Below are 20,986 nucleotides of genomic sequence, written 5' to 3'. Positions count from 1 at the left end.
GGAAGCAGCTCTATCCTGAAGGAAGGAGAGACTTGAGCAAGCGTTGAATGTGCTTATTGGTAATTCTTTTCACGTAGCATTGGTGGCAGCAGAGCGGATAGAACCGAATTCTAGTTTTCAGAATGTAGGCTAAAAGTATGACTGTGACGGCGGAAAGAAATGACTTGGAAGAGGAATGGGTAAAATCTATGGACTGAATAAGAGGTTAGAGATGCTTAAAAAGAATGAGGAGTTTGGGCGAGGATGACAGTTTTGGATGAAGTTTATTTGTATCTGTGATGTCACCTTGTTAATAAAGGGTTCCGAAATTATCTTTCGGCAGTTGATGATTTCATCTGAGGTTCTTCCGTTTCTTGATTCTCACATTCTTGCACTTTACATACACGTGTGTTATTTCTGTGTATGTGTATGAGTGTACTTTTAATAAAACTTTTAATAAAAAGTACGGGAAACATTTCTGTTGGCATATTTAAGTTTTTATCATTCTCAATTTTTAAAAGTTATTTGAACTCCTAAAAAGAGGAAGTTTGACATTGACACGTCAGAGTAGCCCTTATGTCTTGAATTTTACCTTTCTTATGAGAGCTACATTCTTTCTGAGGAAGTCACTATGTTCTTTGACAGGCTAGGAGGGTAATCTTTGTGTAATTGCTCTGTTCGAAAACCTTGTAAAAGCTTTTCACAGAGTAAGAATTTCTGAGCTGAAAGAAAACTATAAAGATTTGCTTGGTGTATTACTCTTTAAAGAAAATACTTCTTTGTATTCATTGATCTTTATTTTTTTCAGATTAGCCAAACTTGGAGGTACCCACTGTGTTTAATTAAAAACTTTAATGCTTTTCCACTAATAACCTGCAAAAAAAAAAAAAAAACACCCCAGCGAAAAACCCCAAAGTGATTCCTTCTTAATTCCTGGAGTACAAATGCTGTATTTGATTTGGCATTAGGGGAAATGAGTGATAGAGGTTTGTTTCCACAACCTGGATTTTAGAGGCATTGAGACATGCTTCCAGCAGATGGGGAGTCCACTAGGTGGAGTAGTTTTGTGATGTTTAGTTCAGTCGTCACCGTGGCTCTAAGGAAATCCTGTATAATTATGTCCCCAGTTCTGCAGAATTCCAACAGAGGGGGTGTGCTCCTAGGAGTGCTCCATCTTTGTGAAGTTCTAAAAGACTGAAATAAAAATGCAGTACTATAGCTTGTGTTGAAGCAGCTGTGGTTCAGTGAGAGTGAAGAGGGATTGTGTTTTTCTAGAGAACAGGCTTGGGGGAAAAGCCAATGAATGGGTAGTGATTTGGGGATCAGGAAAGGGTTAAAGAGTAAGATGTCACCAGGATGAGACATGCTAAAATAATAGCATTTATTGACTCTGGGGCTAAAGGATTGTCCCTGGAGGCATAAGGTTTAGGCAAAGGGAAGCCAAAGAGGGGGTAAGGAACGAAAGAAGGAAAAGAGAGGAATAAGAGCATACGGTGTCAGGGCCAGTTCCTTTTGGGGTTTTGGGGAAAGATGGAACTAGGGAGAAAAGTGATCTTAGTAGATTAAAACAGTCAGTCTTTATCGCTTCATAACATCCATTCTCTGACAGAAGATATTGTATTAAGTTTTATCAGTATGCGATTGTGCAGTGTAAGACAATTTGATTTTTGTCAACAGTTTTCTTTAGGTTTGTATACTTTAAAAACCTGAGCTGAGTCCTTCATCAAAGATCTAGACTTTTCTTTATTCTTGAATCTCGGTAGTATGTTGCTGGAAGCGGTTCCTAATTATAATTGTATGTATAACTAGGTCTTGTGTTTCTGGTTTCCCTTTTTGGGGGATAATTTGCTTTCTAGTACCCTTGTTTTTCCTAGTTTTTAGTCTCTAGGTTCTGTGTAAATAAGAATGGTATAACCTTTGGAAGACGATTTTATTAACTTAAACACTGAAAAATAGAATCTTACAACTTTTCCCTTACCTTTAGGAAAGTGATACTTAATCGACCAGAAAGAAAAAGTGAGTAGTTTTAAAAGACTTCCAGCAAAGGGGTTTCCATAACATTCCTGATGTCTCGTTTAAGGAATTCTTTCTTACATCTCACCTAAAATCTGCTTGCTGTAACCCACCTTTACATTCTTTCCCATTGAGAAGCACTTTTAACATTGCATCTGATTGCTTATGCATGAAACACTGTAGGACCAAGTCTTTATTTTTAGCATATGGCCCAGTGTGTTAAGGGTTGGTCCGCAATGCTCAGAAGAAAATGTTGATGAAACACATGCAGTAAGAATAAGTAAATTCAGAGATGTGAAGAGTGTCGAGTAGCTGTGAGTCACATGTCTAGACACTGTGGGGCCTGTGAAAGTCATCACCTTTTCCCTCAGCAGTTCTGCCTCTGTATAGTCTGTCTTCAGATTGAGAACAGATGGCTGCCACCTTCTCCATAAGATCGATTATTGTCACTTCTCTTTCTCTTTTAAAGGCTGCAAATAGTTCCAGTTCCTTTCATCTTTCTTCAGAGGTTTTATTTTTCATCCTGTTAATCATCTGTGAGTCTCTTCTGAATCCCTCCCAAGTGTTATTTTTCCTCAGCATTCCTTTTCAGTTTAGAAATACAAAACTGGACGCAGTGCCCCGCGAGTTTCTGATCACTTTTGAGTATTGCAAGGGGATGATTTCACACGGGTACCTGTGCCAGAGTCCATTTTGTATAACCTTAGATTGTGTTTGCTTTCCAAAAGTGTAGTCATGTGGTGCTGACTGACTGTCAGATTTTTATCTCTTATGACCTTGATCTTTTCCTCTTATGTTTATTTATAGCTTGTACATTAATCATCTTTTATTTATGGAGTTTATTTTTCTTGGCTGGGTAGATTACTTTGCACTGTCCTCATTGAAATTCATTGCCTTTTTTCCCCTGATTACTTCACCACGTACTCAATGTCATTTCCATTCTTATCTGCCAGTGTACCTGACCCATGGGCTTCAAACTGTCTGTGCTATCCAAATCAGTGAGGCAGATGTTAAAAAAAGAAGGGGATGGAAACTGTCCTAGAAATAATGGCAGAACACGATTTGTTGATGTTTCTCAACATTTACTCTGATGAGCAGCCAGGCTGAGTGGTAGAGGGCTGTCTGTATTCCCCTCCTTCGTGCTTCCCATGCTTCTAGGATCTATTGCTCTCACCACTAAAGTCTGATGCCTGTCTCCACACAGCCCTGCTGAGGAACAAAGAAAGCTTTGTCAGAGCAGTTCATCTTGCCGTCAGATTTAATCTTATTTCCTTGCTCATCTCTCTCCCTGTTCGTAACTTTCAGTGGCTCCCCATCGCCATGGAATTAAATATAAACTTTCTAGTCTGGCATTCAAGGCACATTTTGGCCCCACCCTCCCTGTCTGGTCTGATCGCCTATAACTATGTTTCTTCCAAAATGAACCACTTGTAAGACTGATTCGCAGTTTTTAGAGACAGAGCTTGCTAGGAATGCATATTTCTCTTTAAGAAGTGTCTCAACAGTATTCGTTAATAAATGCTAATAGCTTTTCAAAAAACAAATAAAAAACCCCAAAAGAAAACAAAACCAAAATGAACCGCTTGCCATTCCCTGGATATCCCTTACACTTGCTGAGGCCTTGGTTTGTCTGCGTTGTTTGCTTTGCTTAGAACAATCTGAAGCTTTTCCATCTGATTTCTGTCTGTCAACATCATTTAAGACCAATGTCTTTCATGTTCCTTTCTTTGTGGATTTCTCCATCTAGATATGATCTTTCCCTCCTACTCTCCAATCTTTATACTCCTTGGGGTGCTTATTATATTTGCCCTTTGTTATATTCTTTAGAAATAAACTGTGATTTTCTTATCCTTCCTGATAGACTGTATCTTTTGAGAACTGTCTCTTCCTGATCTTGGTAACTTTGGATGTACCTACTAGTATGTATTTGTGTAAAGAAATGCATAAGAAATACATTTTTCCTTAGATTATTTATGGGTACATGCTAGATAAATGAATTACATCAGTTTCAGTGCATTATATGATATATCTGATTTAAATTCTGTTGTAAATTCCTTACCTGGTAACACATTGGTAGCAAAGTTTGTGGACTGACAGCTGGCCTACACTTGGAGTAGTATTGTTATAGTCTACTTTTTCACCCTTAAAAAAATTCTGGAAGGAATGAAAAGTTTATATAGAGTTACTGTATTAGTTGTTAAACAAAAATTGTTAAATTCAGCAATTGCTTGATTGCATAATTAAAGTTGTGCTCTAAAAGCCCTTTTATAATTGACTTTTATTGTTTTCTAGAAACTATCCAACTCTGGCTAATATTGAAAGGAAGAAAAAGTTAAAACTTGAAAAGGAAAAGAGAGGAGCAGTGTTGACAACGATGCAGTATGGGTAAGTTCCTTGGAATGGCTGGTGCTGTCAGTGCTTTTAAATGAACGTATGTACTTACAAATAATAAAAAAGTGCATACACCCAAATCCGAAAACCTCCATACTTCCAACTCTGAAATCTTTGTTTTTGTAGCTTTTCTACTTAAAAAATTTTAAATTATATTTTAAAATAAATAATACCCTATATTCATGTAGTTTTCAAAAAGATTTACAGTAGCAAGTTTTTTTCTGTCTTTGTCTGCTAGCTAAACAGTTCTCCTTCCCAGAGGCAACCCATTTTATCCTTCTAGAGATATTTCATTTGTATACAGCGTGTAGATAATAGTCTTTTTTTCATGTGTGTGACACTGCTCTACACCTTGCTTTTTGAACCAAATAATGTACTTGGAGATCGTCCCATGTTAATATATAATAAGCCGCCTTACTCTCTGAGGGTGTGTAGGAAGTCTAGGGATAGCCCACAGGGTCTTTTTTATTTTTATTGTTTAAACCAGTTCTCTTATTGACAAGCATGTAAGTTCTCACCAATCTTTTACTAATAAAAAGTTGTACATACATTTTACACATATCCAGGTATTTCAGAGGATGGCTTCCTAGAAGTGGATTTGCTGGGTCAAAAGACATATGACCCAGCAGACTGTAATATTGATAGCTAACTGCCAAACATGTATCATAGAAGTTGTCCTAGTTTACTCTTCCACCAGCAATGTATGAGACATCCTATTATCCCCAATCCCTCACTTTCATAGAATTTTTTCCATTTTATATTTTATTGAGATATATTTTTAATGTAAGTAAAATATACACATTTTAAATGTACAACTCAATAAATTTATACACTTAAACACATACACATACCTACTTACCCACGCAACCTCCACGTAGATTAATAATATACAGAACATCTTCACTTTACAAAGTTCTCTCTCTTAAGCCCTCCCTAGTTCAGTGCCTCCCCACAAAGGTAACCTCTTTTCTGATTTCTGTCATCACAGATTTATTTTACCTGTTCCTGGAACCTTGTGTTAAGTGGAAACATACAGTATGTCTCCTTTGGTGTGTAATTTCTATGGCTCAAAATTTTTTTGTGAGATTCATCCATATGTAGCTGTAAATTCATTCTTAATTGCCATATAGAACTCAATTGTGAGAATATATATTCATTCTACTTTTGGACATTTGAGTTGTTTCCAATTTGGGCTACTATGAGTAAATCTGCTAAGAAAATTCTTTTAAGTGTGTTCTGTGGACATTAGTACTTGTTTTCATTGGTCATGGATGTGTATATATCTATATATATCTATGCTGGGTCATCCCATATGTTTAGTTATAACAGATACAACCAAACATTTTTCCAAACTGGTTGTACTGATTTACACTCCTGCTGACTCTGCATCTAATTGCTTTGTGTTCTGGTCAGTGCATGATATTGTTACACCTTTTCCTCATGTCATACCATTTCCCTCATGACTAATGATGTTGGACATCTTCTTATATGCTTCTTGGCAATTTTGATATTCTCTTGTGAAGTACCAGTTCAAATCTTTGACCAGTTTTTAATTGGGTTGCTTTTCTTGATTTTAGGAGTTATTTACTTGGATATAAATTCTTTATTTTTATTTTTTTAATTTGAAATACAGTCAGTTACAGTGTTTCAATCTCTGGTGTACAGCACAATGTCCCAGTCATGCATATATATACATACATTCATTTTCTTTTTTTTTTCCGTTAAAGGTTATTACAAGATATTGAGCATAGTTCCCTGTGCTATACAAAAGACTTTTTTTTTCAAATTTTTTTTGCACAGAGTATATGTAGTACAGATGTAGTCTTGCAATTTGTGACTTGCCTTTTTACTCTTAATAGGGTTTTTTTTTTTTTTTCATATGATAGTGTTAATTGCTCAGATGTCTGAGGTCTACTGGGAGCTATCTGCTAATCTCGACAAAGCTCAGTGACAGCTGGGGGTTGGTTAGCTGATGGCTGGGATGCCTATATAGTTACCATTTCTGGTGCTCTCCATTCTTTAGTGTTGATCCACTAAAAGACTTCCTTTAACATTTCTTGTAGTGAGGGTCTCCTGGAGATGACTTCTTTCAGCTTTGTGTGTCTGAAAAGGTCTTTATTTTACTTTCCTTTTTGAAAGATATTTTTGCTAGATATGCAATTCTAGGTATACAGTTTTTAAAAAATTTAATTTGAAATACAGTCAGTTACAATGTACTTTAAAGATGTTGCCCCATTGTTTTCTCATTTGCATTGTTTCCAGTGAGAAATCTACTGTCATTATTACCTTGTTCCTCTGTCTCTAGCTACTTGTAAGATTTTCTCTTTTATCACTTTGAGCAATTTGATTATTATCTGCCTTAGTATTTCTTACCCTTGTATTATTGTCTATTGAGAATACATGTAATGAACCTTTTTTCCCCCTACATGTAGCTTACATTAGTATATGCTCACTTAAATATCTGTTTTCCTCCTAAGAGTGATAATTGCAGTGGTTGAGAGGGCACTTGACTGTGAAACTGTGCTTGGTCTATGATCTTTAAGTTTATCCTCCTATAATACGAAGAGAAGGATACCAGTCTAATCAAGAAACAAAGTGACATATTTGCAAGTGCTTGATTAAATACAAAACAAGGTAGCATATCTGCAAATACTTCAGAAACTTTAAGGCTCTTTAAAATTAAGTAGACAAGAGTTAACACACTTTTAAAGTCTAAGAAACACTTTATCTTACGTATAACAGGAGTGAAAGAATACTGCCAATTAAATTCACCTGCTGTTGATTGTACCACATTGCCCAATTTCAAAGGATTAAAGAATGGGAGGAAGTGTGCATCTCAGAATTGATAAAGTATGATATATTGTGGTGTGTTATCTTTTAAAGTTCTGCTGTAGAGTTTTCTGTCTTTGGAAGCCATTAAATTTATTTTATTCTGGTCTCTTTAATGTACGAGTCTACAAGTGATTGATTTGACAGCAAAGTTTCTTTTGCATTCAGTGGTCTTTTTAAAATTTTTCCTGAAAGGTCAGTGCCTTTTATATTGAGAATTGCATTTTTCTTACTCCAGCAAGATGAAGGGGATGTCCAGACATTCACAGATGGCAAAAATCAGAAGTCCTGGCAAACATCACAAATGGAAAAATGGCCATGCTGGACAGAGAGCAGCCAATGGGTCAGGCAATCCCTTGTGTGATTCAAACCTTGAAGGTCCACCTGAAGCAAATTCAGACCCTCTGGGTGTTTTGGTAAACACTGATTCTGGTAAGCTAATCAGGAAAATAACGTGTTTATAAGACCATAGACAATGATGCAGAAGTTGATTCTTCACATCCTTGTTTGTGGAGAGTTTAATGGCAAATATGTAAAAAGGTAAAATGATCCTTTTTGTTTTTAATAGGAATATTTTGTCAAAAATCTCATCTTAAGAAACCTTTTCTGAATCTTGGAGTTGAATGCATGAGGCAGGCAGAATGTAGGGAGAAAGATTTTATTTATTGGATAATTTCCATAGTATCATATAAACTTGAGAATTTTCTTAAGATTGTTTTGAATGTATTGATGCTGTGGATTCAAATTTGCACAATTATGTGAATTTTCCCCACACCTAGAAAGCAGTAGTTCCAATAGAAGCCAGTGTTATTTATGCTACTCAGTATGAACATGGTCTCTTTGGGTAAATAATACTAATTCAATATATTTGAATAATATTATTCTTCCTCAGAGTATAGAATATATATGCTAGTAGATTATTCTTGAATTCCCTTTAGGACTTAAGAGATAAGTTTACTCCTTCCTGTAAGTTGAAAAATTAAAGGACCAAAATGTTGCTATCATAGAAAGATACCATTCAGCCTCTAAGGCTTCATTTCCTTCTGAAAAGTGAAAATGTTAATGCAAATATTTTACCACCTTCCCTTCCAGTAACAATGTGAGGCTTTATCCAATTGCTTTGTGCTTCCTCTTCTGCAAAGGGATATTAGCGAGTGGACTAATGTTACGTTGTAGGTTTGCTAACAGGCTCTGCTCAGCTTGGAAGATAGCGGCTTCTATGATAATCACATGGCAAGTTATTGAACTCGTGGGTGGGAAGAAACAGGGGGAATGACTGATTCATTGACAGAATCAGGATAGAAAAAGATCTTGGCATAAAGGAATGTTGGGCTAAGGATGGTAAGGTAAAATTTAGGAGGAAAAATAATAAAGTATTTTAACACCAACTGACACTTCTGAGTAAGGTACTTACTGTGCTCTAAATGCTTTGTACATATCGACTCTTTTCCTCATGACAACCTTTTACATATGTACGATTGCTACTCGTTTTAGAACTGAGGAACTTAGAGTAATTTACTGTAGTCATGCTGCTAGTTGGTGGCAGAGCCTGAATTTGAACTTAGGAGTCTTGCTTCTAGTATACTGCACATCCTCTAAATGTGAAATTTGAATCTGGCCAAAAAAGAGTATTGTATGAGTCTAGGATAGTCTTGAGATGTTTAGTTTAGAAAAGGCATCTTCTTATTCTTGCTGATAGGGAGGAAAAGGCAGAAGATATTCTGGGCCAGGGCTGAGTTTATTCTTGGGCACTGATTTTTTTTCCCCTTCGAAAAAATGTTGGAGAGAGCCCACATACTTCTTTAGACTTGTTCTTCAATCTCAGCACCTCCATTAAAATAAATAAATAAATAAATAAGCCTAATTACCTCCCCCCCCCCAAAACAAACAAACCAAAAACAACCCCACCAAAATACCAGTGATCAAATTATGGTCGCTTAATTTTGTAGGAAAGATTCCATTTAAATTCATGTTACTGGTTACTTGGGATCTCTTCTGGACTTTTATATTTTCCAAATCAATATTTTAGAGTATTGGTTCTTCAGCATTCCACTCCCAGTATAGCTACAGAAAACTGTATGTACCATTTTTCACGTGCCCTAGATACTCTGAGCATCTCCACTCTCCAGTGTCTCAGTTGTACCTTGTTTGGAAGCAGCTTCCTTCACCATAGGCCACAGCCAGACAGCCTTCACTAAGATTTAGTTGTGCTTGTTATTCAAGTTGTTAGTGCAGTTTTAGACAAGCCAGTACTTCTTGAGGATTTCTGTAAACCTCACATCATGCTTAGAAAATCATTGCCTGAGCCCACCTTTTTTTGGTGATAGTTGGTAGTATGTGAACTCTCATTAATTGTGCAGATACTTTAAACTGGGAATTGACATTGTTTCAAAAGGAAAGCCTGTCATTTGGAGTCTCCCAGCTTAAAGAGTGTTGCATATGGCCTGGTGTTACTAGATTTCTTTGGTGGTACTATGCTTTTTATTTCCTTGTATATTTTACTAACTAGTCTACTCTTCAGGGTTTTGTTTTTTTTTTTATAATTTTTTTTGGAGATCTCATTAGTTACGACCATGTTTATTTTGATGCTGTTGTTTAACTATATGCGCAATATGTTCTATGGCTTTCCTGGCCTATGGTTTTAACAAGTTTTGCCTGAGCTAGATAGACAGGGGGCTGGTCAGTAATGTGGCCTTGAGCACCACTGACAAGTGCCTTCGCATCCACAAAACAGAGAGGATCCAATTTGTTAATTATTCCTTACAACATAAATATAGCTACTGTCATAGCACACTGGGACATCAGTCTCATTGTGCGTCGACATGAGCTAGGTGGGCTTCTGTTGTTATAAAGATAGATATTAAAGAAAGAAAAGAAGCCGGCCCAGCACGTCAGATATTATGACTACTAACTTGTATATAGAGTTGGGCAAGACATTCAAAGCACAGTTTGTTTTTTGGTTTTGGCTCTTTTTGTTGTTGTTTTTATTTTCAAGTCAAGTTCATAAAAGGCAAGGAAATACTGAGAAATTGTCATAGATTTGGACAAGACACAGATTAAGAAGTCATGGTGACTGAATGTGGTGTGTTATAGTGGATTGTGTCCTAGAAGAGAAAAAGGACATTAGTGGAAAAACTGGTGAAGTTACAATGCAGTCTGTAGTTTAGGTGGTAGTACCTTTCCAATGTCAATTTCTTAGCTATGGTAAATGTACTGTGGTTATGTAAGATGTTAATATTGGGGAAAGCTGGGTGAAGGGTATATGGAAGTTCTTGGTACTATCTTTGCAACACTTGTGTAAATATAAAATACAAAGTTTAGGGAGAAGGGAGGCAGGAACAGGGGTGATACGTAGGCCAATTAAAGCCTTGCACTCCACTACTTGAATTGAATTGTGAGGAAACGCTTCCTTCCAGGTTTTATTTTCCTGTGTTTGCTTTTTCTGTTATTTTCTGATTACAAAAGTAATGCAGAAAATATGAGGAAAAAACTGAAAAGCATAAAATAAAAGAAACAACATACTTTCTTAAGTTACAGAGACAGCCACTGCTCACATTTTGTTGTATATCCTTCGGTATTTTTCTTATGCATGTGCATGTGATTTTTAAAATAAAAATGGAATCATGTTATTAAAAAGAAAAGGAAAAGAATGAGCTTTGAGTCAGACAAAACTAGGTTTGTGTTGTGGTGCCGCCTCTGCACAGCTTTGTCATTCTGCACCAGTGAGCCTTTTTGAACTTGTCCTTAACTCATTCATGCAACAGTTTGTTCTTCAAATATTTGTTGAGCACTTATGTACTGTTCTAGGCTCTGAGGATACAGTACTGAACAAAGCCAAACCCCTTCTCTCTTGTACCTTGTGTTCTACTTGGAGCTACAATAAATAAAATGTGGATTGATTTCCATCATGAAGATGAGTAAAGCTAAGTAAAAGGATAGAGAATGGCCACTGGAGAAAGAGGTGTGCTATTTTATATGATCAGGGAAGGCATCTCTGATAAGGTGATGTGAAATCTGAATGAGGTTAGGACCTGATACCTGAGAGGAGAGTTCTCCAAGCAGAGAAAGCAACAAGTGCTAACACCTCAAGTGGAGGCCATGTTTCCTGTACTCAGGAAAGAGCAAGATTGGAGTGGGGTAAGCAGGGAGGAAAGTGATAAAGGACCAGATCACTAGGGCCTTGTAGGCAGGAAAGGACTTGAAACTTTACTCTGAGATTGAGCAGAGAGATGATGTGATGTGTTAAGGTACAGAATGGACTGCAGAGGTAGGCAGGCTCATGTCAGGGATATTTTTAGGAGGGGGTGGTGCTAGGTAGTATGGACTGGTGGAGGAGAGAGGAGAAAGGATTTAACTTCATCCACCAGAAGGTGGTGGTTTCATATTCACATAAAAGAAGACTCCCGTTTTCTACTGGCATGCTTTGGTTTCCCTTAGACTGACTTGGTGGACATTAAATCCTGTTTTGAATCATTTCATATTGGTTGTGGGTTGAGTTACTTCATTACACAGACAAGTTACTTATTGTCTTCATTCTTCAGTCAAGCATTACTTTTATTGGTTGTTTAGAATAGATGTAATACGTTTTTAGAGCTGCCAAAAATAAATGTAATATTTGGTGTCCTGGGGCTATAACTAGGTTTGCTGGGCTCTGATCAAACACTTTACCTTTTGGCAGGCTCTTAGTTCTTGCTAAATTCTCATGCTTGCCTTATTTACTTAAGTTCTTAGAAGTTCTAAATAATAAAAATTTGGGACAGATTCATTTCAGCATACTCTTTGTTCCTTGAGCTATATAGAATGGTTTAAAAGTTATTTGTACCTCTAAACCAGTCTTAAAAACTATAAAAATGGGGAATATTTTATTTATTCTACATCTAATTTTCAGTCCATGTCCTAACCCAGTGAAGTTAAATAAATTTCTGGCCTTCCTACTACCTTAATAAAATTAACTAATAGCATAAATAAAATAAAATAATTAGTAGTGAAGACTGAGTAATTAGAGAAGGCCCAGATGCTGTAACTCTTGGAGTACGGAAAGAAACTGAGTAGTGTATAGCTTCCGTTTGCCCCTCTGTCTTCCCTTTGGGGCAAATAGCTTCTCAGACCATAAAGATTTAAACGAAGGGGAAATTTCTCAAGTCTCCTGGATTTCTTTTTTTGGGAAGGTTGAAGAAATGATCAAAAATTACTTTTCACTAACACATGATGGAGTAGGGGGCGCCAGCTTTATTTTTTATGGTGGTAGGTATTTTTAGTATACAGTTTTACTCTTAGCTCTTTCTATTTCAGAGTCTGATAAAGAGGAGAAACCACAAAGTACTGTCATACCCAAGGAAGTGACGCCAGCCCTGTGCTCCCTAATGAGCAGCTACGGCAGCCTCTCAGGGTCAGAGAGTGAGCCAGAAGGTAAGTCGTGGCCTCAGTCTTTACAGTGAGGTTTGTTTTGTTCCCTTGTTTTTTGCCTTTGATATGCACTGTGCATCAGTAGCATCCTTTCATGTGTATGTATCTGAGGACAGGATGTGTCATGCACATTCTTTATTTGATCCTCAAATTCCTTTTTCATTTGATTCAGAAGTCAAGTTAACATGGAATGAAGGGAAGTGAGAGAAATGGGGAAATGTGATGCTACTCTAGGAGAAGAGGGCAAAAATAATATAATGAAAGAATAGGAAGGGGAAGAGATAATATCCACTAATGAAATGAGAGAAAATTCTAAAAGGTATAGAAAGAAGGGTTAATTACTTCTCTCTACTCTCAAGATCTCAAGAACCCTTGTCTTCACATGTTTTGCACCTTTGGTAGGTGAAGAGAGGTCCTTCATGACAAAGAGGATAATAAAATTCCTTACATGTATATGGGGCTTTGGTCTTTATAGAGTACATTTACATAAATTACCCCTCATTTGGTGAACACAGCAACCCTATACTGTGTGTGCACTAGCCTGTATGTTTTAAAGGTTGGAAGATGTGAATGAAATCCTATCAGGAGTCTTTCTGAGAAGTTAATAGTTAGGATATATGCCTCACCTTTAAAGGTAATGATAAACCAGCTCAATCTTTAGGTTGCCTTAAAAGAGATGCAAGTAGGTTGGGGGGGGCAATTTTTAACCCAAGGTTGATAGCGATAATCCAGCATCTGTTTAGTGAATCAGCCTGTGTCCTGTTGTGCCTATATATCCCGCTCTGCATAGTCGTTTTACTAGGCTTCACCAACCATGGAAGAATTCATGTGTGTGTATTTCAGATACGTAAACACAATAGGGGCTGTACTGAGGATAAGAATACAGGGTCTTAAACGTGAGTGTGTAGGATGAAGGCTAGAGATAATCTGTGTGTGTAGTTGGAAGATGTCGAAAAAGGAAGACTTGGACATTAATATGAAAGTTAAGGTTTAGATCTATCTGTAACATAGGAATTTTTTTTTTTTTTAATGGGCTGTGGTTTAACTATGGTTTCTGGTTAAAAGCTACTAGAATTTTGAAATACGAACTACTTTGGCTTTATCAAAGTACTCCTTAACAGATGGTTGCCTCTTAATTTTGTTTTAATTTTAAGAGGAACAGTGTTTCTTTACTCTTGTTTCTAATAACACTGATATGAAGATGGAAGTTATTCTTTAAACGCATATTACGTTTCCTGCTTATCAGTTGTGTTTATGACAGGTGATAGCAAAGAAAGCTATTCCCAGATTACTGACTCCCATAAAAAACAAGCTGTACTAATACTTTCTTCTCTCTCTTCTAAGGTAAAACATTTAATACTTTTATACTCATGCTTTCATGTTGAGGCTGCCACTATTTTTAAATTAGAAGGAAGAAAAGAAACTAGAAGGGATCTTTGGGGTCCCAACCCTCCAACTTATAGAGCTAAAGTTTGCAAAGCTAGTTAAGTATATGATTAGAGCTGATGTAAAGCTTACGTTTAGGGACTTAAAAGTCTAAAGAAGCCAACTGTATTACTTTCCGTTACAGTTTTTCTGTGTGGCATTTGCTGTGTTCCTGCACAGTAATGCATAGCTTTTCTTTTTAAATAGGTAACAGAGGGTGTTATCTATTAAAAGATGTATTTGATTTTGTATGAATTCATTTTAACTAATTGTCTAAAATGTTCTGCCTTAAGGAAAAAAGTCCTTGCATCACATTCCTAAGCCTTAAGAGTTATTTTATGTAGTTTGAATTTAGCTTTATTAAGCTATCCTGTTCATTAGCAGATTTCTAGCTTTCAGTGTTAATTCTGGGCTATAGGGTAGGATATTGACACAGAGGGACTTGGAATAAACAAACTAAGGAAATAAAGTGAGCCTTCTCTGAACCATGAAATAGCATTTAGAAGGCTTCTTATTTAAGTGGATTCTAAATGGAGAGAAGCAGTCTGATTCTTTCTCACAGATTTTAACAATTGTATCTTCAAATTTAAGATATGTTTCAACTTAGGAATTAACATGGAAGTGTATAGAGGATCTTAAACATGAATAGTGCTTTTCCAGAATTAATTTTAAACAAGGATCCCTCAAGAAAGACTGAACTAAAGATGAGGCTATACGTGGTTCTGGGGCTGTCAGAATCATTAAGATATAGATAGGAAAGAAAGTGTCAACAAGCAGTATTTACAAATAGTTTATCTGTCCTGGGTTTTGCACGTTAGTTTTTTGTTTTTTGTTTTTGCCGTATGCGAAGTTAAGCCCAGTTTCGCAACTTCCCAAAGTTGTTATGTTTTTTCAAACTAGTTTGGCTATGATGAAGGTACTTCTGAATTGAAAACTGATTAAAAAGGCCACAAACCACAAAATTTGATTTAGGTTTGAAAAAACTCAGTGACTGTATTTTAAATTTATTTGGATTGATAATTATTACATTAAAATATGATACCAAACTGGGAAATGCTGTGAACCTTAAAAAATATATAAATGGTCCCAGTTTCTCATGCCTTAGCATAAAATTGACTACTCTGATTCATTTCTCTTTTGTATTCCTGGATTGGGAGATCAATACTTGAAGGGAAAGGGAAAAACAGAAAGCAGTGCCCTCGTTTTTCTTTTTGCCTTTAATTATTATTCTCATGGTTTTGAACTCTGTAAACCATTTTGTAAATTCTTAGCTTCATTCTTTCATGCTTATATTTATCTTCTTTTTCTCTTTTTCCCATTACTTTGAAGGCACATCAAAACCACTATCATCAGGGCAAATTCTTACATAGTACCTACTGTATGTCAGGCACTGTTTAATGTGCTTTACTCATTTAATTATTACAATAACCTCATGAAGGAGGGGCCATTATTTATGAGGAAGTTTAGGCAGAGATAAGTAGCTTGCCCCAAGATCACACTTAATTAATCTTTTTATCTGAGCAGTAGGTCTCCACAGTGGGCTTAAAATATTCAGTAAACCATGTCATGAACAGATATGCTGTGTCATCCAGGCTTTGTTGTCCCATTTATGGAGCACTGGCAAAGTAGATGTAGCATAATTCTTAAGGGCCCTAGGATTTTCAGAATGGTAAATGAACATTGGCTTCAACTTCAAGTCACCAGCTGCACTAGCCCCTAACAAGAGTCAGCCTGTCCTTTAAAGCATTAAAGCCAGACATTGACATCTCCTCTCTACCTATGAGAGTCCTAGATGGCATCTTCTTCCAATAGAAGGCTGTTTCATCTATGTTGAAATCTGTGTTTAGTGTAGCCACCGTCATTAACTATCTTAGCTAGATCTGGATAACTTGCTGTAGCTTCCGCATTAGCATTGCTACCTCCCCTTGCACTTTCATGTTACAGGGATGGCTTCCTTCCTTAAACCTCATGAACCAACCTCTGCTTGTTTCAGACTTTTCTTCTGCAGCTTCCTCACCTCTCTGAACCTTCCTGAATTGAAGAGAGTTAGAGCCTTGCTTTGGATTAGACTTTGGCTTAAGGAAATGTTGTGGCTGATTCTAACTTCTATTCCGGCCACTAAAACTTTTCCCCTATTGGTAGTAAGGCTGTTTTGCTTTCTTATCATTTGTGTGTTCACTAGAGTAGCCCTTTTAATTTCCTTCAAAAACTTTTCCTTTGCTTTCACAACTTGGCTAGCTGGTACAAGAGGCCTAGCTTTCGGCCTGTCTCAGCCTTTGACTGGCCTTCCTGACAAAGCTTAATTATTTCTAGCTTTTGATTTAAAGTGAAAGACGTGTGACCCTTTCTTTCACTTGAACACTTAGAGGCCATTGAAGAGTGGTTATTAATTGGCCTAATTTCAGTATTGTGTCTCAGGGAACAGGGAGGCCAAAGGAGGATGAGAGAGATGGGGGAATGGCAGCTTGGTAGAGCAGTCAGAACACACACAACATTTATCTGTTATGTTTAATATCTTATATGGGCATGGTTCGTGGCAACCCCCAAAATTTACAATACTAGCATCAAAGATCACTGAGTAAAGATGACCATAACAAATATAACAATAATGAAAAAGCTTGAAATATTGAGAGAATCACCAGAATGTAACAGAGAGACACAAAGTGAGTTGGAAAAATGATGCCAATAGACTTCCTCAACGCAGTGTTGCCAGAGACCTTCAATTTGTAAAAAATGCTGTATCTGTGAAGTGCATTAAATTGAAGTGCAATAAAACGAGGTATTCTTGTAATTTAAGAATTTATAGCAGTACACTTATATTTTCCTCTACCCTTCCTTTGTGCTGTTATCTTAGAGTTTAGTTCTACAGGTATTATAAACCCCACATACATTGTTATTATTATTTTGCTTTCAATAGTCAGTTATCTTTTTAGTTTTTTCTTTTTTTTTTGAAGTATAGTTAGTTTATAATGTGTTAGTTTCTGGTGCCATACATACACACACACATATATATATTCCTTTTTATATTCTTTTTCATATAGGTTACTACGAGATATTGAAATAGTTGCCTGTGCTATACAGTATAAACTTATTGTTTAATATAGTCAGTTATCTTTAAAGAAATTTTTCGAGTGAAAAGAAAATAGCTTCTGTATTTATCCACATATTGGCTGTTTCTGGCATTCTTCATTCCTTTGTGTAGATCCAAGTTTCCATCTGGTATTACTTCTTTCATAGGGATCACTTCCTGTAGCTCTTTGTGGTAGTCTTCTCAATTCTTGGCAGTTACAGCTTCCAATTTGAAAAATTTTGTAATACATTGTAAATGCTCAGCTTTAATTAATAAGTAGCCAGTATTACGGCTAGGGATGGGGATTATTATGGGGGTTTTGGGGTTATTTTGGAAGTTCTGCCTGTTTCTTTTTTGTTTGTTTTTTATTTTTGTGTTTGTTTTTCATCACATTTAGAAGCTCCCATCAAGACTGAGGCAGACGTTCTGGCAGAAGACCAGGTTCTTCATAGCAATAATACTCCTAAGAAACCAAGTCAAGATGTTAAAGCAACTGTTAGAAATTTCTCAGAAGCCAAGTATGAGAGCCAAAAGAAAAGTTTTAAAAAGACAAATCCTAAGAGGAAAAACAAGTATCACAACTATCAAACACTATTTGAACCAAGAACACACCATCCATATCTCCTGGAAATGGTAAGTGATTTTTCTTTATGTTCTGATCTTTGTGCTCTCATGTCATGAAGGTAGAGCCACTGGGCTTGTGTGTGTGCGTGCGTGTGTGTTTTACGGTTACAAGAGACATAACGTTCCTTAAACAGTCGTCTATGTGTTTTAATTCTGAAGCTGTATTTGGTATATAGCTGATTATAAGTAAATGTGGAATAATTACGATTTTTATAACTGATTAAAATAAAAGAATCCAGGTTCAACTGATTGGTAAAGAAATATGTATTGAGGTGTACTGACCTTTTTTAAAGTTTTCATTGAAAGCACAGCTAAATATAATGCAGGCTGAAGGGGGAAGAGGGTTTTTAATGTGTTTATTTTATGCATTATTGGCTTTGCTCTCATAGTGATGTGCTCGAAAGTTTATGATGTTTCTTCAAATTATAAAGAAGAAGCAGTGTGTCTTTTGATTCTAAGTGATGGACATGAAGCTGTTCAGAGATTCAAGACTATCATGTCTGAGAGTGATAGAAGTACTCTGAAATTTTCAGTGAAATTGTAAAACTATCTATTGACATTCTGTTCATAGTCTTTTCTCCTGGTCAAGTAAGTGCTTCTGCTGTAGCTGGAGTGTTCTGTGGCCACACTCTATGTCTATGTCATGTTACATATAGACACAGTTGCTTCTTACTAAGCTTCATCTGAAGTGTGCTCTCTATTTTATAAATTTCAGTTCTATGTAAAGTAAATTGCATTTTTAAAATATTTACCTTGTTTAAGTGGTAAATTATATCATCTTTCCACTTTCCAAAGTTCCTGTGTGGATGTTTCTGAACTACATTAGTGACACTAGAAAATACAATGAGTGGTTATATTCTCCTTTTTGGCAAATCACATAGGATTCCTTGGTTATGTATTCTAGATTTCAGCTTTCTTTTACTTAGAGTAAGCCCCCAAATGGGAAGTTATGAAAGTGAATTGTAAACTTTTAAACTCATTTTTCCTGTCTCCTGCTAGATACTCCTAGAGAGGACCCCAAATATAAACATTTGTGCTTAAAGTTAGATAGTTTTGGTGTGAGTTAAAAGGAAATGCTTTTTGCATTGTTTTTTTTCCCACTAAAATAATTAGTAAATATAATAACATCTTTATAGTTCCGTGTTCTTTATATAGAGAAGGCATGCATACTATTTTAGATGGTGTTTCTTTGATGTATTTTATTTACCAGCTAATCTTTTTTTAATTTATCATTTTTTAGCTTTTAGCTCCGGACATTCGACATGAAAGAAATGTGATTTTGCAGTGTGTTCGGTACATCATCAAAAAAGACTTTTTTGGACTTAATTCTAATTCTGTGAAAACTGAAGATGTATAGGTGTCTGATGTTTTAGCACATATAACCGAAGCATGTAAAATAGTAACACCCTCAAGTTTGTAGAGGAAAACCTTTTTTTAAAAAAAATGGATTAGTAATTAATCGTAAGCCTCATGGGATATTATGTTGAATTTTCAAGTCTTCTCTTTGATGCTATGCAAATAAATATGTAACTGATTTTTAAGGCTGTGTCTGTATTGTTGGGATCATACAGAATATTTGCTGGCAGTGTTCTACTTTTTATTTGTATTTATTACTGTCATGTAAGGAAGTCTGCTCTTGGGTCAGTTAAGAATTGAAGATACTGGTTTACTAGTAAAGAAAAAAGCTTTAAAAAATTTTAATTCAGCTGAGCAAAGCTGTAGGTTGGGGAGAGAAATACAATCATTTTGTTTTTAATGTAGAGGAGAAAGAGTCATTCTTTAATAAGGGGAATATTTTTTAAATAAACTGGATCAAATTAATATAATCAGGAGTTCTTGAAATTTGAATTTTCATCATTTATTTCAAAGGACACATTCACGAAGTGGCACATTCTTAAGTAGCTCAAATATTGATTGTTTGAAATATTAGAGATATGGCCTCTGTATATTTTGATTTAGTTGAAGTGCTTCTTTTTGTTATGGTTCAGTATTGGACCTTTTAGAAAATTTTTTTGTGAGAAAAGTATGTATAGTATTTGATGAGGTTCAATTAATTTTTTTATAGCGTAAACAGTAGTTTGTGAAACGCTACTTGGGTTTTAAGTAATTAAAATTTGTCCTATAAAAATAGTAATTGAACCTTTTAAAAATGTCTTAAATAAATAACAGCTCCTGAGATCTTTTTATCTCCTGTAATACCAGAGATTCTGATCTTATGTTCTGGTCATTTGTGCTAGAGCTCTCTGCTCTTTGACATACAGCCAAAGGGGCTAGGTTTTTTAAAGTTAGTCTGTTATTGTAGCTGGAAATTAATTTTATCTGCATCGTGATTATTGAAATCCATGAAATCTTACCTTCATGAAGAAGGGCAAGCAAGCTGATAGCAGCTCTCAGCCCTCTGGCTTCTCCACGTAGACCTGTCAGATCCCATCGAGAACCCTGGAACCCCTGGCATGTGGCACTGTGACATCACAGACCTGAGATAAAATTCACGTTGAGGTCAGTGTTTCCCAGCCTTGTAGCCACCATGTGGACCTTTTTATACTGTTTTACTCTATTCCTCTATTCCATATTTTGGGAAATTATCTATCCAGTTCATTAATTAATTCAGTTCATATAATACTTTAATGGAATAAAGATATAAAAATGAATAAGGCAGAGGGGAGGATATAGCTCAAAGTGGTAGAGCACTTGCCTAGCATGCACGAGGTCCTGGGTTCAGTCCCTAGTACTTCCTTTAAAAAGTAAATAAATAAACCTAAGTACCTCCCTCCCCCCCAAAACAAAACAAAATAAATAAACCTAATTTTTAAAAAATGAATAAGGCCTTCCATTATTCAAAGATGTGATTTCCAACCCAGTTAATCTCATCAGGATGGATGAATTAACCAATGTTACAAACTGACAATATTCAAAATTTGACCAGTCTTCAGTTTTGTCACAGGTAAGCATGCAAATTCCATAGATTTTAAATACATAAATTAACTCACAGATTCCTAGGCTACTTTCAAAGAACCATCATATCTCCAGGGATGTTGACAATCACTGCTTAAAGGTGTATTGTGCAAAGTTTTATTTTCAATCTTTCTTGCTTTCTAATAAATGTATATAAGACTACAAATGCACCTCTGAGTACTGCCTTGGCTGTGTCTGACAGTCTTAAGCTGTGGTGACTTTATTTTTAGTGGATAATTTCAGATTCAGTAGCCTTTATATGTAATTCAGTAATTATTTAAGTGTGTCTAAAAT

At 35.9% G+C, this 20,986-nt stretch overlaps 1 protein-coding gene across 1 annotated transcript in view; it reads left to right on the top strand.

Moving 5' to 3' along the window:
• Positions 1–19,278, top strand: part of NUFIP1 (nuclear FMR1 interacting protein 1) — a 31,483-nt gene extending 12,205 nt beyond the window's left edge. The window contains exons 6-10 of the mRNA XM_010980857.3: positions 4,285–4,377; positions 7,451–7,644; positions 12,505–12,621; positions 17,511–17,746; positions 18,978–19,278. Coding sequence (XP_010979159.3) covers positions 4,285–4,377; positions 7,451–7,644; positions 12,505–12,621; positions 17,511–17,746; positions 18,978–19,094 — 757 coding nt within the window. The 3' untranslated portion in view covers positions 19,095–19,278. The remainder of the gene's footprint in view (positions 1–4,284; positions 4,378–7,450; positions 7,645–12,504; positions 12,622–17,510; positions 17,747–18,977) is intronic.
• The last annotated feature ends 1,708 nt before the right edge of the window (positions 19,279–20,986 follow it).

Source organism: Camelus dromedarius, chromosome 13 (genome assembly GCF_036321535.1).
Source record: "Camelus dromedarius isolate mCamDro1 chromosome 13, mCamDro1.pat, whole genome shotgun sequence".
NCBI classification, from domain to species: domain Eukaryota; kingdom Metazoa; phylum Chordata; class Mammalia; order Artiodactyla; family Camelidae; genus Camelus; species Camelus dromedarius.
Note: the sequence above shows the minus strand (reverse complement) of the source record. Positions and strands in the feature narration are given on the sequence as shown.